Here is a 23,123-nt window from a genome sequence, read left to right as displayed (position 1 = left end):
TTCAAACTTAGACTGTTACTCGGGTGCCGTCCTCCGGCCCAGGTAATCTACTGCGCACGTTTCCCGTCAGGTCCGCTTTATTTTCGCTCTAGTTTTCGGTCCTCGGGAGCAAACTCCGAGAGAGGGTGAAGGACAGGGAAGCCTGGCGTGCTGCGGCCCGTGGGGTCGCAAAGAGCCGGACTCGGCTGAGCGACTGAACAACCAGCGCTTTATTTACGCTGTGGTTTTCAGTACTTGGCAATCGCCTTTCAAGCAAAAGGAACGTGATCACGGGAAGCTACAGTGGTTGACGGGCGGGCGCGCCTGTCACCAGTGTGTGCTGGACAACTGAATTTATTGAGAGTCGTTTCCAGAATCTTTTCCCCACAATTTTTAAACCCTTTGGGGTTGTTTGCAGAGTAGGCACTTCGTACTAACCTCAGCGTTCTCTAGTGATCTAGGGTCACTAGATCTAGTGATCTTGGGTCCCTTATCACTAAACCGCGAAAGAATTCACCTTAATTCTTCAGTGCCGGGCGAACTGAGCTGCCCAGCACCACAATTTTGTGCTGTTTTGCTCGTTTCATTTTAGTCACACAGCAAGGCTGCAGTTATTGACCGCCGACCGCCCCCCCCCATCTCTAAGACTGTTTAGTGCCCAGGGTCCTTGGCACGGTATTTGAACTTACTTAGGACGAGCTGGTTGGATGGCATCACTGACTCAATGGACATGAGTTTGAGCAAGCTGCAAAGATGGTGAAGGACAGGGAAATCTGGCATGCTGCAGTCCATTGGGTTGCAAAAAGTCGGACACGACTGATCGACTGAACAACAACAAAGATGTTGAGTTGGTGTGTGTATTTAGTCGCTCAGTCGTATCCAACTCTTTTGAGACCCCATGGAGTTTAGCATACATACACATTATGACGGACTGTACAAAAAACGGACGTTTTTTGAACCCTGGGAAATCACCCCAGTCTCAATCTTTTGTAAACTTTCAGAGCTAATATAATTTGGGTCCCTCATCACTAAACAAATATTTATTGAATGTTTACAGTGTTCAAGTAGTTTAAGCTTGTCTCAAGTCAGTAATCAAGGAATTTGAAAACCTTGACCTCTGACCCAGGGAAGGATCTTAGTTTTCATCTAGTTGAATTACCGTTTTAAAGATAAAACAAGGCACAGGAAGATGTTATTTATGTAAGTTTTGTGACCACTGGTGGATTCCTAGTTCATTACTATTTCTCTTACTTAGCAGAACATCAAAAACACTGAGCTTCTAAAAACAGATTTTTTGGCTGTCCCTGAGAAGTCAGTCTCTGGATGTGGAGTCCATAGATCTTGCGTTAGTTTATTATTTAATATATTAATGCTGATAATCTTGATGGAACTAGCACAGCATACATAAACAGACCAGCATGGAAAAATATATATTAATAATCAGCTATGTCATTGAAGTGTCGCAACTCTAATGTTAGTAATATTTTTTAATTTTTAATTTTAATTCAAGTATAGTTGATTTACAGAGTTGTGTTAGTTTCAGCAGTCCTGTTATATATATACACATCTATACTATATGTTCTTTTTCAGATTCTTTTCCATTATACTTTATTTTCTGTTTTAAAATTTTTTTATTGAAACATAGTTGATTTGATTTTATACATAGCAATTTGTATCTGCTAATGCCAAACTCTTAATTTATCCCTTCTCCCACTCATTCCCATTAAGTTTCTTTTCTATGTCTGTGAGCCTGTTTCTGTTTTGAAATAAGTTTGTTTGTATCATTTATTAGATGCTACATGTAAGTGATACCATATGATAGTTGTCTTTCTCTGGTTTACTTCCATTTAGTATGATAGTCTCTAGGTCCATCCATGTTGCTGCAGATGGCATTATTTCACACTTTTTTGTGGCTGAGTAATACTCCATTGTGTATATAATCTCTCTTTTTTAATTCTTTTTAAATTTTTATTAGAATATAGCTGATTTACAGTGTTGTTAGTTTCTGCCGTACAGCATAGTGAATCAGTTATACATATGCGTGTGTGCTGAGTCTCTTCTGTCGTGTCTGACTCTTTGTGAGCCTATTAACTATAGCCCCACCAGGCTCCTGTGTCCATTGGATTATCTAGGCAAGAATACTGGAGTGAGTTGCCATGCACTCTTCCAGGGGATCTTCCTAACCCAGGGGTCAAACCTGAGTCTCTCAAGTCTCCTGCATTGACAGGTGGGTTCTTTACCATTAGCACCACCTGGGAAGCCCCTATAGCTATGCATATATCTGATCTTTTTTAGATTCTATAGGTCATTCTGGAGTGTTAGGTTGAGTTCCCTGTGCTATACAGTGGGTTCTTATTAGTATCTGCTTTACATATAGTAGTGTGTATATGTCAGCCCCAGTCTCCCGCCTGGTAACCACAAGTTTGTTTTCTACACCTCTTACTATTTCTGTTCATTTGCTACATTTTCTTACATTCCACAAATAAGCAATATCATACAATATTTGTCTGTGTGTGTCTTCACTTAGGATGACATTTTCTAGGTACCTGCATGTTGTTGCAAATGGCATTATTTCCTTTTTTATGCCTGAGTAGTATTCTGTGTGTGTGTGTCTATGCCACATCTTGTTTATCCACTCCTCTGCTGATGGACATTTAGGTTGCTCCCACATCCTGGCTGTTGTAAACAGTGCTGCAAAGAATATTGGGGTGCATGTATCTTTTCGAATTCTGATTTTCTCTGGGTAGGTATGTGCCCAGGAGTGGGATCGCTGGGTCATATAGTAACTCTCTTTTATAGTAACTCTGTTTTTGGTTTTTTAAGGAACTTGCATCCTGTTCTCCATAGTGGCTGTACCAGTTTACATTTCTACCAACTTATAGGAGGGTTCCCTATTCTCCACACCCTCTCCAGCATTTATTATTTGTAGACTTTTGATGACAGCCATTCTGACTGGTGTGAGGTGATACCTTGTAGTTTCCATTTGCACTTCTCTGATTATTAGTGTTGAATGTCTTTTCCTGTGCCTTTGGGTCATCTGTATGTCTCTGGAAAAATATTTTTAAGTCTTCTACGAATTTTTTGATTGGGGTTTTTTTTTCTGTCATTGAGTTGTTTGAGATGTTTGTGTTTTGGAAATTAATCCCTTGTCATTTGCATTATTTGCAAACATTTTCTTCCAGTCCATAGGTTGTCTTTTCAGTTTGTTTATGGTTTCCTTTGCTGTGCAAAAGCTCATAATTTTGATTAGGTTCCATTTGTTTATTTTTGTTTTTATTTCTATTGCCTTGGGAGACTACCTAAGAAAACATTGATAAAATTTATGTCAGAGAATGTTTTGTCTGTGTTCTTTTCTGGGAGTTTAATGGTGTCATGTCTTACATTTAAATCTTTAAGCTATTTTGAGTATTTTCTTGTATAAGGAGTGTTCTAATTTCATTGATTTACCAGGTTTCCCAACACCACTTGATAAAGAGACTCTCTTTTTTCCATTGTGTATTCTTGCATCAGTTGTCAAAGATTAATTCATCACAGGGCTGTGGGTTTATTTCTGGGCTCTGTGTCCTGTTCCGTTGATCCATATGTCTGTTTCTGTGCCAGTGCCACACTGTTGGAATTACTGTAGCTTCATAGTATTGTTTGACGTCTCGGAGGGTTATGCCTCCCACTTTGTTGTTTTTCTTGAGGGTTAATTTGGCAGTTGTGACGGGTTTGTGTGTGTGTGGTTCTATATAAATTTTAAAATTACTTGTTCTAATTCTGTGAAAAATGTCATGGGTAATTTGGTAGGGATCATATTAAATCTGTATATTGCTTTGGATAGTATGGTCATTTTAACAATATTCTTTTAATACAAGAGCATGGGCTTTCTTTCCATTTCTTTGAATCACCTTCAGTTTTATTAGTGTTTTATAATTCTCAGCATATAACTCTTTCACCTCCTTGGTCAGGTTTATTCCTAAGTTGTGTTTGTTTTTTTTTTTGGTGCAGCTTTTAAAAGGACTGTTTTCTGACTTTCCTTTTCTGATATTTCATTGTTAGTGTAAAGAAATGCACATTGATTGGTGTGTGTTGAACCATCTTTGTGCTCCTGAGTGAAACCAATTTGATTCATGATGTATGATCCTTTTATGTGTTGTTGGATCCAGTTTGCTAATATTTTGTTGAGAATTTCTGCATCTATATTCATCAGAGATATTGACCTTAATTTTCTTTTTTGGTAATGTCTTTGTCTGGTTTTGGTATCAGGGTAATAGTGACTTCATAGGATGACCTTTGGAGTGTTCCCTCTTCTTCAGTCTTTTGGAAGAGTTTGAGAAGGATCAGTATAAGTTCTTCTTTGTATATTTGGTAGAATTCTCCAGTGTAACCATCCCATCCTGAACTTTTGTTTGCAGGGAGTGATTTTAATTATACATTCTAATTCACATTCAAGCAGTTGTTTTGTTCATATTATCTCTTCTTGATTCAGTTTTGGGGGGCTCCGTGTTTCTAGAAACTTGTTGACTTCTAGGTTGTCCAATTTATTGGCATATAATTATTCAAAGTATTCTCTTACAGTTTTTTGTATTTCTTCAGTTTCAGTTGTTATTTCTCCTCTTTCATTTCTTATTCTGTTTATCTGGATCCTCTTTCTTTTCTTCTTGGTGAGTCTGGCCAGATTTGTTGATACTGTTTATCCTTTCAAAAAACCAACTTTGGGGGGTTTTTTTGTTTGTTTTAGATTATTCTTATTTTGTTTTGACCTCACCACATGACTTGTGGGAATTCTAACCAGTGGACCACCAGAGAATTCCTCATTTTCTTTGATCTTTATTATTTTATTTACTTCCTCCTACTGACTTTAGATTTTGTTTGTTCTTCTTTTTCTAATTCTTTTAGCTGGTGGCTTAGGTTGTTTGAAATTTCTCTTGTTTTCTTGTCTTCTTTTTTTTTTTATTTTGAGGAAGGCCTGTTTTTCTGTGAACTTCTCTCTTAGAACTGATTTTGCTGTATTCATAGATTTTGCTTGGTTGTGTTTTCATTATCGTTTGTCTCAAGGTATTTTTATATTTCCTTTTTTATTTCATTGTTGACCTGTTTTTTCAGTAGCATATTGTTTATTCTCCCTGTAATCTTTTCCTTCTCTTCCCCCCACGCCGTGGTTGATTTCTAATTTCTTACCATAATTGGTCAAAAAAGATGCTTGAAATAATTTCTATCCTCTTAAATTTATTGAGGTTTGTTTTGTATCCTAGTACATGGTCTATCCTAGAGAATATTCCATGTCTGCTTGAAAATAATGTGTGTGGGGGGATGTAATATCCTAAAGGTATCAATTACATCTAACTGTTCTGTTTTGTTCTTTAGGATCTCTGTTGCCGTACTGATTTTCTGTCTGGAAGATATGCCCATTGATGTCAGTGCAGTGTGAAAGTCTTCTACTACTACTGTACTCCTGCCAGTTCCTCGATTATGACAGCTAGTATTTGTTTTATGTATTCAGTTCAGTCGCTCAGTCGTGTCCGACTCTTTGCGACCCCATGAACCACAGTACGCCAGGCCTCCCTATCACCAACTACCCAAATCCATGCCCATCGAGTCAGTGATGCCATCCAGCCATCTCATCCTCTGTCGTCCCCTTCTCCTCCTGCCCCCAATTCCTCCCAGCATCAGGGTCTTTTCCAGTGAGTCGACTCTTCACATGAGGTGGCCAAAGTATTGGAGTTTCAGCTTCACCATCAGTCCTTCCAATGAACACCCAGGACTGATCTGCTTTAGGATGGACTGGTTGGATCTCCTTGCGGTACAAGGGACTCTCAAGAGTCTTCTCCAACACCACACACAGTTCAAAAGCATCAATTCTTCAGTGCTCAGCGTTCTTCACAGTCCAACTCTCACATCCATACATGACCACTGGAAAAACCATAGCCTTGACTGGACTGACCTTTGTTGGCAAAGTAATGTCTCTATTTTTTAATATACTATCTAGGTTGGTCTTAACTTTCCTTCCAAGGAGTAAGCGTCTTTTAATTTCATGGCTGCAATCACCATCTGCAGTGATTTTGGGGCCCCCAAAAATAAAGTCTGACACTGTTTCCACTGTTTCCCCATCTATTTGCCATGAAGTGATGGGACCAGATGCCATGATCTTAGTTTTCTGAATGTTGAGCTTTAAGCCAACTTTCTCACTCTCCTCTTTCACTTTCATCAAGAGATTTTATGTATTAGGTGCGCCTATATTGGGTGTGTATATGTTAGCTAGTGTAATATCCTTTTATTATATTGACTTTTATCATCATATACTGTCCTTTATCTTTCATTACAGCCTTTGTTTTAGAGTCATTTCTGTCTGATAGGAGTTTTGCTGCTCCCGCCTTCTTGTCATTTCCATTTGTATGAAGTGTCTTTTTCCATCCCCACCCTTTCAGTCTGTGTCTTTGCCCTAAAGTGGGTTTCTTGTAGACAGCGTAACGTTGGTTCTTGTTTTATTATCCAGTCTGCCAGTCTTAAGTCTTTTGATTGGAGCATTTAGTCCATTGGCATTTAAGGTAATTATTGATAGATATGTATTTGTTGCTATTTTAAACCTTGTTTTCCAGTTGATTCTGTATTTGTTTCTTTTGCTTTCTGTGTTTCCTTTTGTGGTTTGATGGTTTTCTTTTGTTCTATGCTTGAGTACCTTTCTTCTTGGTGTTTGTGAATCTATTGTAGGCTTTTGATTTGCAGTTACCTGGTTTCCAAGTTTGTTAATCCATTACTGTATCTTCTTGCTTTAGATTGGTAGTCATATAAGCTCAAACACGGTCTAAAAGATTAACATTTTCATACTCCCTTTACCCACATTTTGTGATTTTGCTGTCCTGTTTTTACATCTTCTTGTTTATCCTTTTCTGTTCATTGCAGTTATAATTACTTCTGAAAGGTTGTTGCTGAGCCATGAAAGACACCGGGATTCTTGGCCTATGAGGAGAATTCAGTCTGGGGCCAGTGACAAGGCTTGATAGCTTAGAGCTTTTGTGTAATAAAGTTTTTTATTAAAGTATAAAAGAGATAGAGAAAGCTTCTGACATAGACATCAGAAGGGGCAGAAAGAGTGCCCCCCTGCTAGTCTTCAGCCAGATGTTATAGAGCTACCAGCAGGCTGCTAATTGGAGAAAGGGCTGTCTGAAAACTCAGAGACTGGCACCAGGCCCCTCACCCACAACATGCATTTTGGAATAGCACTGGCCCAACGGGAGCTGTCCCGGGCCGTAAAATGATGGACATGAACCTTGAAGAAAGGCAGGTTTCCAAGCAAACACAGTCCCGCTATCATAGCTTAAGAGAACACTTGCATGAGTAAATATACTGGTTTGTCAGGTCGGTTCTGAGTCTTAGGTGGAACCACTTGAAGATAGAGTCTAGGGTAAATACATAGTTTATTAACATAGCTTAAGACAAACATTTTTGTAAGAAAAATGCATTGGTTAGCTCAAGGTTTGAAAAAAGTTCAGGTGGAACCAGGTGTTATTATGGCAACACAGAATTTTAAAAAGAAACCTCTTTTTAAATTCGTATAAAGAAGGGAAAAAAATCTAACACTTGTTTGTTTTCTCCTGCCACTTAAGAGAGATAAAAAATGTCTGACACTTGCAGCCTATTTCCTTGTTTGGAGACCCCTGGCCTTCCTGCCTGTTACCCTCTCACTTTCTTAAATTTTTTCTCTTAATCTCTGTACTGGTTTATTTAAGTGATTTACTTTCCTAGTGTTGCTCTTCTCTTTGCTCTAGATTCCTGCTTCTCTATTTAGGAACTTTTTTCAGTTTTTTTTTGTTTTTTTTTTAGGATAGGTCTAGTATTGCTGTATTCCTTTAGTTTTTGCTTGTCTGAGAAATTCTTTATCTCTCCTTCTATTCTGAATGGTAATATTGCTAAGTAGAGTATCCTAGGTTGCATGGTTTTCCCTTACTTTGAATATATCCTGCCACCAGAGAAATAAGCCAGTAGCCTTAAGGGGGTTCCCTTGTATCTAATTCTTTTTCTTTTGCTGCCCTTAAAATCCTCTCTTTTTAACTTTTGCCATTTTAATTATAAAGTATCTTGGTGCAAGTCCGTTTGTCTTGGTTGGGATCCTCTGTGCTTCCTGTACTTGGATATCTGTTTCCTTCTTTAGGTTTGGGAGGTTTTCAGCCATAATTTTTTTCAATTTTTCAAATACATTTTCAACCCCCATTTCTCTTTCTTCTCCTTCTAGGATCCCTATAATGCATAGATTGGCATACTTTATATTATCCCATAGGTCTTTAAGTTGCTTTCATCTTTCTTCATTTGTCTTTTTGTCTGCTCTTCTGATTGGGTGATTTCCAGTATTCCATCTTCCAGATCACTTCTTTGTTCTTTTGCATTATTTAGTTTGCTGTTTATTCCTTTAATTTGGTTTTCATTTCAGCACATGAGTTTTCTAATTTAATTGACTCCTGAGTTTACAAATTCACCAGCATCATAAATCTGCCAGTCACGCATCTGTGGGGACGCGCCCAGATTTCAGCCCTACCTCTGGGTATAGGCAGCCTGCTGGCACTTGTGTGTTCCCACGCTAATCGAGTCAGAGCCACACCTGCTGTGGGCATGCCAAAACTGAGGCCGCCCCTCCCCTCACGCTTGGATTTACCACGGGGCTTCTGTGGCAGAGCAGGCTTCATCCTGTGCACACTTGCAGTTGCAACCCAGACCACACTCCAGCCCCGTTGGACTGGCAGGTCCGTCCTCTCCAGGATCTGTCTGCTGAAACTTGAGTTTCGACACTTAGCCCCTAGGCGCACCAGCAGACGTGCGTCTCAGGCTCGGGGCGCAGTGAGGTGGCCAGGACCAGCTGGGCTGCCCTCTGTTCTGCCTTCCGCAGGCCTCTGTTGCTCTCTTCTCTGAGCCTCTGAAGCACCCTCTGTGTCCCAGCTGATCACCTAGCCAGTGATGGGGATTCCCAGAGTGAGGGAACTTTTTTTCTTGCACCAATTCCATCCCAATTCCTTTTTTTTTCTCTCTCTTCCCCTTTAATCTTACCACATGATGATCTTTCTTGAAACTTTGAGTGTATGACATGCTAGTGTTCAGTAGGTGTTTTGTGAGAATTGTGTGTTCTGTGAGCTCTACCCTCTTCTATTTTGCCATCTTGATGTCTCCCCTAAGATAAATATTCCTCAGTTGGGCCATCTAAGAAATTATTGTTTCTTTACATGTGATTTACATGTAACTCACATGTCCTACAAAATGTTACACACCAGCTGCCTCTGCAGGTTTACTACTTAGGAAAGAAAGCAGACCACTGTCAGTGAAGGATGAAGAGCAGCAGCTATGTATGGACTCCACAGTTTGCTTCAGTTTTACGTTTTTTATTCTACTTTGATTCTTTGAAGAGCTAGAAAATGCACGCAGTACAAATGTTGAAGAGCATATTCATATTGTTACTGTTTTCATAGAACTTTGACCAATAGTGGCTGCTTTGACTTAGAAATCTGACTGCATTAGTCCTGCCTGTTAAGGTTTTAAAGCATTATAGGCTTGGACTATACCTCAAAACTACTACACAAGTAGCTCTAAAAGTTATACTTAGGTATATTTATTTTTCAAAATCTTCATGGCTAAATCTGATACACAGATAAGGTTGAGAACCACTGGCCTATAGGATAAACTTTAAATACTGTTGGATTGTAAGCCATGATCTTCAGAGTCAGGGTCAGTCTGGTTTTCTGGTCCATTCGCCCTATTCCCTGTATCTACTTTCCTACCTTTGTGGCAGTATTATAGAACCTACCATTCTCCAGGTTTTTTTTTTTTAATCTTCCTGGATGTTTCATATATTTATATACACACATACACATACATTTATTTGTATATAAGGAGAAAAGTCAAACCAATCCTAAGTAATTTCAATGCATTCCTGAATGAAGTTCAAGAATATTTATAATATAGATACATCCACCACCAAACAAGGTAACAAATCTTTTTAGCATCCAATCAGAAATCACCAAGCATGAAAAAATAATAATGAAGAGAAAAAAACCCATAATGAAGACGAAAAATCAACCATTTGAAACCAAGCTAGAACTGACAGATGTAAGAATTAGCAGATATGAACATGTTTAAAAATTTAGAAGATATGGAAAAGGTAAGAAGACTATCAAGTGCAGAAGTGGTGAATAATGGGCAGGCCACGCATGGACTAGAATACTGGATTCTGACTTAAAGCTTGCTACCAGATGCACCTTAGTTGTCAGCTGCCATTCCCTGATATGGTTTTCATGTGAGTCTGCAAGCAGTTGATTTATTATGGTCTCTGTGCAGTAAAGCCGCTGTTAATGGTAACTGTATTTGCAGCCGCTCCCCGGCACCAGCATCACCGCCTTACTTGTCCACCAGATCGTCAGGTGCTAGATTCTCACAGGGAACCTAGATCCCTCATGTGCACAGTTCACAGTAGGGTTTGCACTCCTACGAGGACAGAGTCTGAGGCCACCCCTGGTGTGACAGGAGACAGAGCTCAGGTGGTAACGCAAGCAGTGGGGAGAGGCTGGAAACGCAGACGAAGCTTCACTTGCTCACCTGCCTCTCACCTCCTGCTGCACCTGGTCCGTGGCTGAGGGGTTGGGGGCCCCTGTTCCCAATGGCACTCAAAGCCAGGAAGATTGCTGACCATTGTGCTAATGTGTGTGTGTGTGCATGCACGCACATGTGCAAAACTGATCCACCTTTACATCTGCTTCCTTTTATATCTAGTTACCAGAACTCATCTGAGTACTTGAATGAGTTAGTCTAAAGGACTGGACATTACTCTTTCATTATTTGAATTTAGAGTTTATGTTTAGATTAAAAAAGAAAAAATCTGTTTCCTGCCTTCCAGTTTATAAAGTCAGTGAAGATATCTGTTATGTCTGGTTTTGCTTATCATCCCCTGTCCCCAACACATGCCTAGCACTCAGATGTTTCTTGACTGGCAAGATAAATGGGAAGGAATCACATTTGCCATACACTCTACTAGCAGAATAAGTAACACTTGAGGTTGCAGCTTTGTCTTTTAAGTGCCTGGATGTCTTAAGTGACTTAGGATAAAAAGGACAGCATGGAAACAGCGTTTGCAGTCTGAATCCCAATTCTGCCAGAGACTATGACCTTAGGCAAAACCTTAGGCTTTACTTTTCCTAGGCTTGATTTTCTTACCTAAAAAGATGGATAATCCCACCTTGCCTTGGTAGTATATAAAGTATCTAGTATAGTACCTTGTGTTTAACTGGGTGTTTATGCTAATTAGCAGTTATTTTACTTAATACATAATAATAGCAATAAAGTTGTATATGGACAGAGTTCCCTTTTTAATAAAATCATCAGCAGTAGGTAAAACAGGACCATTCTGTGTCTAGGTTAAAAATCGAGAGTTTATTGAAATAGGACATTTATGTCAAAACTAAGAAAAACTTTGCAGGTCTTTTATGTTGATACCACTGAATACTCCAGGATTTTAAATCCAGTTCACTGATTGGTTCAACAATAAAATATCATTTGCCAAGCACTGTTTTAGGTACTGTGCTCAGTTGCTAAGTCGTGTCTGACTCTGCGACCCCATGGACTGTCACCCAGCAGGCTCAGACTTTGTCCACGGGATTTCCTAGGCAAGAATACTGGAGTGGGTTGCCATTTCCTTCTCCAGTTTTAGGTACTAGAGATACAGTAATGAAAAACAGTCAAGGCCTCATGGAGCTGACATTCTGGTTCAGAGAGACAAACAGTAAATAAGATAATTTCCAATCAGAACTGAGAACTGTGTAGGCAAAAATGTGGATATTTAAGAGTGGGAGGACAGAAAGCTGCTTTAGATGGGAACATATGTATAAACAGTTATCATAGCTCTAAATTATCATAGCAGTATGAAAGACTTCTGAGTACTGAGGAGAGCTGGGCAGTTTTGTGGCAGTAATATCCAAAGTTCTTGATGTATATTATATTACAATGTTAAACTGACTCTTAAAATTTCAGAATACTGAAAGAAATAAAACATTTATTGATTATTTTCTAGGTACAGAATAATGTTGGAGACTTTTCAGATAAAAAAACGATGGACTCAGGAGTTATCTTGCTTGAAATTACAGAATTCCTGAGCAGAAGAGCTGGAACTATATTATAGGTTTATGGGGGAAATGCTTTAGAAGCTAGAGTGTGATGCTTCTGTTACTACAGAAAAATAATTCTCTTTTCAGATTTCTTCACCACCACAACCAAGGAAGGATATGATATGAGGCGAGTGGACATAACTCCGTTAGAACAAAGGAAATTAACTTTTGATACACATGCATTGGTTCTGGACTTGGAAGCTCATGGTGAGAAACATGGATCCCTCCTGAAGGAGAATGTTAACAGCACTCATAATAGATTACCTAGTCAAGACAACATCACCGTTATCAACCATTACAAGTCGTCATTTAAATATAAAAACCTGTCCATAAGTGGAGTATTTTAGTCATGAAAATGGTATAACTTAGAAAATATTTACTGAAAAGAGAAATGCTCAAGATATGTTCATTGAAAAAAGCATTATGTAAGATTACATGTACAGAATGTTTCCAATTATGTACAAAAAACAACCATTGTTTCTAGTATGATATTAAGTTCATGTAGAAGTACAAGCACAACAGAAAAAAAGAAAAACAAATTTTTATTTTCTATTAAAAATTTAAAAAATCAAACAACAGTCACAAAAAATCACCAGATATGAAAACAGTTACTTAAAGTATGTGATACTATAGGAATAGAAGAGTTGACTTAAAGGAATAAAGTGGCATTCAGAAACGAGTGTGTGCGCATATATGAATATATATATCATTGTAAGGTGTATATATATATCTTAGAAAGCAATTAAAAAGGCATTACAAATTAGGGAAAGGAAGGACTTTAATAACTGAGTTATGATAAATGACTGGCTATTGGAGTAAATTCCTTTACTGAAAATAAATTCTAGATTGATTAAAAGCTAAATGTAAAAGAAAAACTATAAAAAATATTATAGAAGTATTTTTAGACTTTTATAGAGTAAGGAAGCAAAACATAAGACAAAGGCAATGAAAGTAAAGACAGATGTGACCACAGAAATATTTAAATCTGTATCAAAGGATACCTATAAGGTTAAAAATGTTAGCAACACATGTGACAATGAGCCTATTGCTTTAATATACAAAGAATTCATATGAGTCAATAAGAAAAGTTAAGCAGTTTTATAGAAAATGGACAGAGGCCATAAACAGCTCAGAAAAATAAATATATGTAAAGATGGGCTGTTGTCCTTAGTCATTCGGTCATGTCTGACTCTGCAGCCCCATGAACTGTAGCCCACCAGGCTCCTCTGTCCATGGGATTCTCCAGGCAAGAATACTGGAGTGGGTTGCCATGCCATCCTCCAGGGGATCTTCCCCACCCAGGGATCGAACCCAGGTCTCCTTCATTGCAGGCAGATTCTTTACTGTCTGAGCCTCCCAGGAAGCCCAGAAGAATACTGGAGTGGGTAGCCTTTCCCTTCTCCAGGGGATCTTCTATCCAGGGATCAAACCCAGGTCTCTTACATTACAGGTGGATTCTTTACCAGCTAAACTACCAGCGAAACCCATATGTAAAGATACTTAAATGCAATTTTTAAGTAGAAGTTAAAATAACAATGCAATACCATTTTTAAACCAATTATATACTCAAAAAAAAAAGACCAGTAATACCAATGTTGATGTAGATATTGGGAAATGGATCAGTGGAATTAAAATTGGAGAGTGCTTTTAGAGAGTAACTTAGCATAATCTGTTAGTTTTTAATTATAACCTTTTTATTTTTTAAAAGGCTTCAGTTGACCCTTGAACAACACAGGGGTTAGGGACGCCAGCTGCCTGTGCAGTTGAAACTCTGCCTGTAACTTTATAGTGGCCCTCTGTCCACAATTCCTCATCCATGGGTTCAACCAACCACAGATTGTGTGGTATATTAGTATTTACTATTGAGAAAAACCTGCATCTAAGTGGACCTAGTCAGTTCAAATCCATGTTGTTCAAGAGTCAACTATATGAAAATTTAAATGACAGTCTATCTTGAGAAGGATGTGCACTTTTTAAAAAATATAAAAACCTATTTGCTGTTTATAGGATTTGACAAAGCACAAGCAGAAACAATTGTATCAGCATTAACCACTTTATCAAATGTCAGCCTTGATACTATCTATAAGGAGATGGTCACTCAAGCTCAGCAGGTAATATTTTCATTTTTATCACTTCTGATAGTCTCATTAAGATAATATTTTTCATAACCCACCTTCCATACACACCTGCATCTTCCTTATTGTTTTCTCTAAAGGAACCAGAATCCTTTAGTAAAGTGAGTATCCAGAGAGATTGAGGAGTTAGAATAGTTATCACAAAATTATGGTAACACACAGAATGAAAGTTTGTCAGATCTTTCATTGTGTAAGATAATTATTTTATTTGAGCCATGAGATGGTGATAGACGGCTAGTGAAACAAGTTTTTTCCCCATAGAAAGCCCACCACAGTAGAGGCCGCCACTTGACTGCAGTTGTGTGTGTGTTCTGGCTAATTTTCACAAACTTGGAAAGCTGGAAGGGACTTACATGACAGGAAAGTGTGAGTCACTCAGTCGTGTCCGATTCTTTGTGACCCCATGGACTGTACCGTCCAGGTTCCTCTGTTCATGGGATTCTCCAGGCAAGAATACTGGGGATCTTCCTGACCCAGAGATCAGACCCAGGTCTCTTGCATTTCAGGCAGATTCTTGACTGTCTGAGACACCAGGGAAGCCCTGCATGGCTGGGAAGGACTTCATATATCACCTAGCTAAGACGCTTTCCCATTCTGTTGTTTTCCTCTATTTCTTTGCATTGATCACTTAACAAGGCTTTTTTATCTCTCCTTGCTATTCTTTATTATATTAATACAGAATAAGCATATTTATTCTATAATAAAATGTTTATTAAAGATTAAAACAAAAATAATCTTATAGTTAATGCCTTAGAACTGCTTCATAATCATATTTTGGGGAACAAGACTGACAACCCCTTGAAGCCACTTCTATATGACTTCTGAGGTAATTCTCATTAATATTTCTTTTTTTTGTTTTTTTAAGTATTTATTTATTTAGCTGTGTCAAGTCTTGGTTGCAGTGCACAGGCTCAGTAGTTGTGGCACACAGGCTTAGCTGCCCTAAGGCATTCGAGATCTTAGTTCCCTGACCAGGGATCGAACCCATGTCCCCCCACACTGCAGGGCAGATTCTCAACCACTGGACCACCAGGGAAGTGCCCTTCATTAATATTTCAAGCAGAACTGCATAAAAGATGACAGTTAAGGATGGTATTACAGTCAGGGATGTCAACTGTACATAATAAAATATACTTTTAATTTTTTTTTTCCATTTAGATTTCTTTATTTTTTTTATTTATTTTTTTATTTTTTTATTTTTTTCATTTATTTTTATTAGTTGGAGGCTAATTACTTTACAGTATTGTAGTGGTTTTTGTCATACATTGACATGAATTAGCCATGGATTTACATGTATTCCCCATTCTGCTCCCCCCTCCCACCTCCCTCTCTACCCGATCCCTCTGGGTCTTCCCAGTGCACCAGGTCCGAGCACTTATCTCATGCATCCAACCTGGGCTGGTGATCTGTTTCACCCTAGATAATATACATGTTTTGATGCTGTTCTCTCGAAACATCCCACCCTCGCCTTCTCCCACAGAGTCCAAAAGTCTGTTCTGTACATCTGTGTCTCTTTTTCTGTTTTGCATATAGGGTTATCATTACCATCTTTCTAAATTCCATATATATGTGTTAGTATACTGTAATGGTCTTTATCTTTCTGGCTTACTTCACTCTGTATAATGGGCTCCAGTTTCATCCATCTCATTAGAACTGATTCAAATGAATTCTTTTTAATGGCTGAGTAATTTTCCATGGTGTATATGTACCACAGCTTCCTTATCCATTCGTCTGCTGATGGGCATCTAGGTTGCTTCCATGTCCTGGCTATTATAAACAGTGCTGCGATAAACACTGGGGTGCACGTGTCTCTTTCAGATCTGGTTTCCACGGTGTGTATGCCCAGGAGTGGGATTGCTGGGTCATATGGCAGTTCTATTTCCAGTTTTTTAAGAAATCTCCACACTGTTTTCCATAGCGGCTGTACTAGTTTGCATTCCCACCAACAGTGTAAGAGGGTTCCCTTTTCTCCACACCCTCTCCAGCATTTATTGCTTGTAGACTTTTGGATAGCAGCCATCCTGACTGGCGTGTAATGGTACCTCATTGTGGTTTTGATTATCATTTCTCTGATAATGAGTGATGTTGAGCATCTTTTCATGTGTTTGTTAGCCATCTGTATGTCTTCTTTGGAGAAATGTCTGTTTAGTTCTTTGGCCCATTTTTTGATTGGGTCATTTATTTTTCTGGAATTGAGCTTCAGGGGTTGCTTGTATATTTTTGAGGTTAATCCTTTGTTGCTTCGTTTGCTATTATTTTCTCCCAATCTGAGGGCTGTCTTTTGACCTTGCTTTTAGTTTCCTTTGTAGTGCAAAAGCTTTTAAGTTTCATTAGGTCCCATTTGTTTATTTTTGCTTTTGTTTCTAATATTCTGGGATGTGGGTCATAGAGGATCCTGCTGTGATTTATGTCGGAGAGTGTTTTGCCTATGTTCTCCTCTAGGAGTTTTATAGTTTCTGGTCTTACATTTAGATCTTTAATCCATTTTGAGTTTATTTTTGTGTGTGGTGGTAGAAAGTGTTCTAGTTTCATTCTTTTATAGGTGGTTGACCAGTTTTCCCAGCACCACTTGTTAAAGAGGTTGTCTTTTTTCCATTGTATATTCTTGCCTCCTTTGTCAAAGATAAGGTGTCCATAGGTTCGTGGATTTATCTCTGGGCTTTCTATTCTGTTCCATTGATCTATATTTCTGTCTCTGTGCCAGTACCATACTGTCTTGATGACTGTGGCTTTGTAGTATAGTCTGAAGTCAGGCAGGTTGATTCCTCCAGTTCTATTATTCTTTCTCAAGATTACTTTGGCTATTCGAGGTTTTTTGTATTTCCATACAAATTGTGAAATTCTTTGGTCTAGTTCTGTGAAAAATACCATTGGTAGCTTGATAGGGATTGCATTGAATCTATAGATTGCTTTGGGGTAGTATAGCCATTTTGACAATATTGATTCTTCCAATCCATGAACACGGTATATTTCTCCATCTGTTTGTGTCCTCTTTGATTTCTTTCATCAGTGTTTTATAGTTTTCTATGTATAGGTCTTTTGTTTCTTTAGGTAGATGTACTCCTAAGTATTTTATTCTTTTTGTTGCAATGGTGAATGGTGTTGTTTCCTTAATTTCTCTTTCTGTTTTCTCATTGTTAGTGTATAGGAATGCAAGGGATTTCTGTGTGTTAATTTTATATCCTGCAACTTTACTATATTCATGGATTAGCTCTAGTAATTTTCTGGTAGAGTCTTTAGGGTTTTCTATGTAGAGGATCATGTCATCTGCAAACAGAGTTTCACTTCTTCTTTTCCTATCTGGATTCCTTTTACTTCTTTTTCTGCTCTGATTGCTGTGGCCAACACTTCCAAAACTATGTTGAATAGTAGTGGTGAGAGTGGGCACCCTTGTCTTGTTCCTGATTTTAGGGGAAATGCTTTCAATTTTTCACCATTGAGGGTAATGCTTGCTGTGGGTTTGTCATATATAGCTTTTATTATGTTGAGGTATGTTCCTTCTATTCCTGCTTTCTGGAGAGTTTTAATCATAAATGGATGTTGAATTTTGTCAAAGGCTTTCTCTGCATCTATTGAGATAATCATATGGTTTTTATCTTTCAATTTGTTAATGTGGTGTATTACATTGATTGATTTGCGGATATTAAAGAATCCTTGCATTCCTGGGATAAAGCCCACTTGGTCGTGGTGTATGATTTTTTTAATATGTTGTTGGATTCTGTTTGCTAGAATTTTGTTAAGGATTTTTGCATCTATGTTCATCAGTGATATTGGCCTGTAGTTTTCTTTTTTTGTGGCATCTTTGTCTGGTTTTGGAATTAGGGTGATGGTGGCCTCATAGAATGAGTTTGGAAGCTTACCTTCATCTGCAATTTTCTGGAAGAGTTTGAGTAAGATAGGTGTTAGCTCTTCTCTAAATTTTTGGTAGAATTCAGCTGTGAAGCCGTCTGGTCCTGGGCTTTTGTTTGCTGGAAGATTTCTGATTACAATTTTGATTTCCTTGCTTGTGATGGGTCTGTTAAGATCTTCTATTTCTTTGTGGCTCAGTTTTGGAAAGTTATACTTTTCTAAGAATTTGTCCATTTCTTCCAAGTTGTCCATTTTATTGGCATAGAGCTGCTGGTAGTAGTCTCTTATGATCCTTTGTATTTCAGTGTTGTCTGTTGTGATCTCTCCATTTTCGTTTCTAATTTTGTTAATCTGGTTCTTCTCCCTTTGTTTCTTAATGAGTCTTGCTAATGGTTTGTCAATTTTGTTTATTTTTTCAAAAAACCAGCTTTTAGCTTTGTTGATTTTTGCTATGGTCTCTTTAGTTTCTTTTGCATTTATTTCTGCCCTAATTTTTAAGATTTCTTTCCTTCTACTAACCCTGGGGTTCTTCATTTCTTCCTTCTCTAGTTGCTCTAGGTGTAGAGTTAGGTTAGTTATTTGACTTTTTTCTTGTTTCTTGAGGTAGGCCTGTAATGCTATGAATCTTCCCCTTAGCAGTGCTTTTACAGTGTCCCATAGGTTTTGGGTTGTTGTGTTTTCATTTTCATTCATTTCTATGCATATTTTGATTTCTTTTTTGATTTCTTCTATGATTTGTTGGTTATTCAGAAGCGTGTTATTTAGCCTCCATATGTTTGAATTTTTAATAATTTTTTTCCTGTAATTGAGATCTAATCTTACTGCACTGTGGTCAGAAAAGATGACTGGAATGATTTCAATTTTTTTGAATTTTCCAAGACTAGATTTATGGCCCAGGATATGATCTATTCTGGAGAAGGTTCCGTGTGCACTTGAGAAAAAGGTGAAGTTGATTGTTTTGGGGTGAAACGTCCTATAGATGTCAATTAGGTCTAGCTGGTCCATTGTGTCATTTAAAGTTTGTGTTTCCTTGTTAATTTTCTGTTTAGTTGATCTATCCATAGTTGTGAGTGGGATATTAAAGTCTCCCACTATTATTGTGTTACTATTAATTTCCTCTTTCATACTCGTTAGCATTTGCCTTACATATTGCGGTGCTCCTATGTTGGGTGCATATATATTTATAATTGTTATATCTTCTTCTTGGATTGAGCCTTTGATCATTATGTAGTGTCCTTCTTTGTCTCTTTTCACAGCCTTTATTTGAAAGTCTATTTTATCTGATATGAGTATTGCGACTCCTGCTTTCTTTTGGTCTCCATTTGCGTGAAATATTTTTTTCCAGCCCTTCACTTTTAGTCTGTTTGTGTCCCTTGTTTTGAGGTGGGTCTCTTGTAGACAGCATATATAGGGGTCTTGTTTTTGTATCCATTCAGCCAGTCTTTGTCTTTTGGTTGGGGCATTCAACCCATTTACATTTAAGGTAATTATTGATAGGTATGGTCCCGTTGCCATTTACTTTGTTGTTTTGGGTTCAACGTTTATACAACCTTTCTGCATTTCCTGTCTAGAGAAGATCCTTTAGCATTTGTTGAGGAGCTGGTTTGGTGGTGCTGAATTCTCTCAGCTTTTGCTTGTGTGTAAAGCTTTTGAGTTCTCCTTCATATCTGAATGAGATCCTTGCTGGGTACAGTAATCTAGATTGTAGGTTATTCTCTTTCATTACTCTAAGTATGTCCTGCCATTCCCTTCTGGCCTGAAGGGTTTCTATTGATAGATCAGCTGTTATCCTTATGGAAATCCCTTTGTGTGTTATTTGTTGTTTCTCCCTTGCTGCTTTTAATATTTGTTCTTTGTGTTTGATCTTTGTTAATTTGATTAATATGTGTCTTGGAGTGTTTCGCCTTGGGTTTATCCTGTTTGGGACTTTCTGGGTTTCTTGGACTTGGGTGGCCATTTCCTTCCCCATTTTAGGGAAGTTTTCAGCTATTATCTCCTCGAATATCTTCTCATGGCCTTTCTTTTTGTCTTCTTCTTCTGGGACTCCTATAATTCAAATGTTGGGGCGTTTCACATTGTCCCAGAGGTCCCTGAGGTTGTCATTTCTTTTGATTCTTTTTTCTTTTTTTCCTCTCTGCTTCATTTATTTCCACCATTTTATCTTCTACCTCACTTATCCTATCTTCTGTCTCCGTTATTCTACTCATGGTTCCCTCCAGAGTGTTTTTGATCTCATTTATTGCATTATTCATTTTTAATTGACTGTTTTTTATTTCTTCTAGGTCCTTGTTAAACATTTCTTGCATCTTCTCAATCTTTGTCTCCAGGCTATTTATCTGTAACTCCATTTTGTTTTCAAGATTTTGGATCATTTTATTATCATTATTCTAAATTCTTTTTCAGGTAGATTCTCTATCTCCTCCTCCTTTGTTTGCCTTGGTGGGCATTTTCCATGTTCCTTTACCTGTTGGGTATTTCTCTGCCTTTTCAGCTTGTTTAGATTGCTGTGTCTGGAGTGGGCTTTCTGTATTCTGGTGGTCTGTGGTTCCTTTTTATTGTGGAGGTTTCATCCAGTGGGTGGGGTTGGACGATTGGTTTGTCAAGGTTTCCTGGTTAGGGAAGCTTGTGTCAGTGTTCTGGTGCGTGGGATTGGATTTCTTCTCTCTGGAGTGCAATGGAGTGTCCAGTAGTGAGTTTTGAGATGGGTCTATGTGTTAGGTGTGACTTTGGGCAGCCTGTATGTTGACACTCAGATCTGTGTTCCTGCATTGCTAAAGAATTTGCATGGTATGTCTTGTTCTGGAGCTTATTGGCTCTTGGGTGGTGACTGGTTTTGGTGTAGGTATGGAGGCTTTTGGATGGTCTCTTATTACTTAATGTTCCGTGTAGTCAGGAGTTTTCTGGTGTTCTCAGGTTTGGGGCTTAAGTCTCCTGCCTCTGGATTTCAGTTTTATTCTTCCAGTAGTCTCAAGACTTCCCCAACTATACAGCACTGATAATAAAACTTCTAGGTTAATGGTGAAAAGATTCTCCACCATGAGGGACACCCAGAGAGGTTCACAGAGTTACATGAAAAAGAGGAGAGGGAGGAGGGAGATAGAGATGAGCAGGAGGAGAAAAAGGGGGACTCAAGAGGAGAGAGACAGATCTACGCAGTTCTCTGTTCCCAAAGTGTTCTCCGTAGCCCAGACACCCACACAGATTCACAGAATTGGATTGGGAAGAGAAGGGGAAAGGAGGAAATAGAGGTGTTCTGAGGTAGAAAACAGAGAGTCAAAATTGGGAGAGAGTAATCAACACACTCCTGAATAAAAATGGGAACTGAATATTGGATTCTTAAATGTCCAAAATTTATATCATACACTGAAAAACAAAGATTAAAAATCTAGCGTAGAGGTTAGACTCTTTAAAATACAATATTTAAAAACAAAAACAATTTAGAAATATATATGAGGTTCGGTTTAAAAAGAGGGCTTGTCTTTTTTTTTTTTTTTTGCAAGGTTATAGTGAAATGAAAATGAAAATTAAGGAATAATAAAGGAGTATTAGAGGACTTTAAAAGGAAATAAGAGAGAAAAACAAAAAGAAAAAATTTTTTTTCCCTAATTGAAAAAATTGTAAAAATATATGAAAATGAAAGTTAAGGAGTAATGGGGGAGTAATAGGGAATTTTAAAAGAAAATAAAAGAGAAAAAAGAAAAGGAAAGAAAAAAAAATTTTTTTTAATTAAAAAAAAATATGTATATATCTAGGAATTTCTCTGGAGCTGTTGGCAGTCAGTGTGGGTTCAGTTCAATTTCAGGTAGCTCCTCATTCCAGCTTACACTTCGCGATATCTATAGGCCCCTTCCGGTGTAGTCCGTGTTACCTACAGGGATTTTAATCTGTTGCACTGGTCCCTTCTGAAGCGGTTCCCTTTGTTTATTTGGCTTCTGTTTGCCATCTCTTCGGTGTCTAATTTCCACCCTGACACAGGCGGGTGGAGGTGATCTCTTATTTAGGTAGCTAGTTCAGTCCTGCTACGGGGAGGGCGGGGCACTGCAGACAGATATCTGTGTGTGGGGAGCACTCACCGTGTTCCGCCCACACTGGGTTTGCGCCTGCTCACGGGTGTCTGTGCTTTCCCCCGTCTACACTGCTCAGGCTCCCGGCTGCTCTATAGGGAGCGTGCCCTGCACTGCGTGCGGTTCCAGTTGTTGGGTACTCCACAAAAGCGCGGACTGGGTTGTGCCTGCGTCTTGTGCCTTCCCCGGCCTGAGCAGCTCAGACAGCCAGGAGCTTGACGGGCGCACTCTCCCCGGGTGCGACGCGCCCTCTCCCCTCCGCGGCCCCAGCCTGTTCTGTCTGGTGCCAGCAGCTTGTGTTTGTTCTCAGGAGCTGGCCTCTAGCCGCGAACCTCCTGGCGGCAGATGTCGACCATCCAGAATCTCAGGAAGTCTTTGGATGGAAACTGGAGGCCTGTTTGCAGTGTGGGAGGGGATGCCCTCTCTGGGGCCGAGTTTGCCCCTTTCCCCTCCCCTCTGCCTCCTACCTCCGGCGGGGATGGGCCGGTCCGCCGCAGGCTAGCTCTTCTCTGGAGTTTCTCAGTCCCTTTGGTTTTGCGAACTGCCGGCAAATTTGTGTTCGGGCTGGTTAATTTTCTCTCTTGCTATCCCACAGTTTAAAAAAGCTCCCTCCGATTGTCCTCAGGGCACTCAGGCCCGGTCCTTACCCTAAGCAATGCCGCCTGCTCCTCTCTGTTCCGCCCCCACTTGCTGGTGGCGGATGCGGGTGTCTGGGGTACATTTCTGCTGGGAGTTGCTTTTAGGCACCTAATCTGTGGGCCTTACTTTTTCCTCCCAGTTAGGTTGCCCTCCGAGATTCAAAAACTTCCCCCAGACCCGCCAGTGCTAGGGTTTCCTGGTGTTTGGAAACTTCCTCTATTAAGACTCCCTTCCCGGGACGGATCTCTGTCCCTAACTCTATCGTCTCTCTTTTTATCTTTTACATTTTGTCCTACCTCCTTTCGAAGACAGTGGGTTGCTTTTCTGGGCGCCTG

General features: G+C 39.1%; 1 protein-coding gene across 5 annotated transcripts in view; it reads left to right on the top strand.

The window, feature by feature from the left end:
- Positions 1 to 23,123, top strand: part of CCDC90B (coiled-coil domain containing 90B) — a 32,844-nt gene that overhangs the window by 891 nt on the left and 8,830 nt on the right. For 2 of the 5 annotated variants that reach the window (XM_043875981.1, XM_043875971.1), the window contains exons 2-3: positions 12,189 to 12,308; positions 14,109 to 14,212. The exons of 2 other annotated variants lie outside the window; for them this stretch is intronic. In XM_043875981.1, coding sequence (XP_043731916.1) covers positions 12,224 to 12,308; positions 14,109 to 14,212 — 189 coding nt within the window. In that variant the 5' untranslated portion in view covers positions 12,189 to 12,223. Of the gene's footprint in view, positions 1 to 12,188; positions 12,309 to 14,108; positions 14,213 to 14,978; positions 15,063 to 23,123 lie in introns of those variants that run through there. One more of the 5 variants, XM_043875987.1, reaches the window with a different exon arrangement.

The sequence above is a fragment of the Cervus elaphus genome, chromosome 2 (assembly GCF_910594005.1).
Source record: "Cervus elaphus chromosome 2, mCerEla1.1, whole genome shotgun sequence".
Lineage (NCBI taxonomy): Eukaryota > Metazoa > Chordata > Mammalia > Artiodactyla > Cervidae > Cervus > Cervus elaphus.
This window is presented reverse-complemented; position numbering and strand designations above follow the sequence as displayed.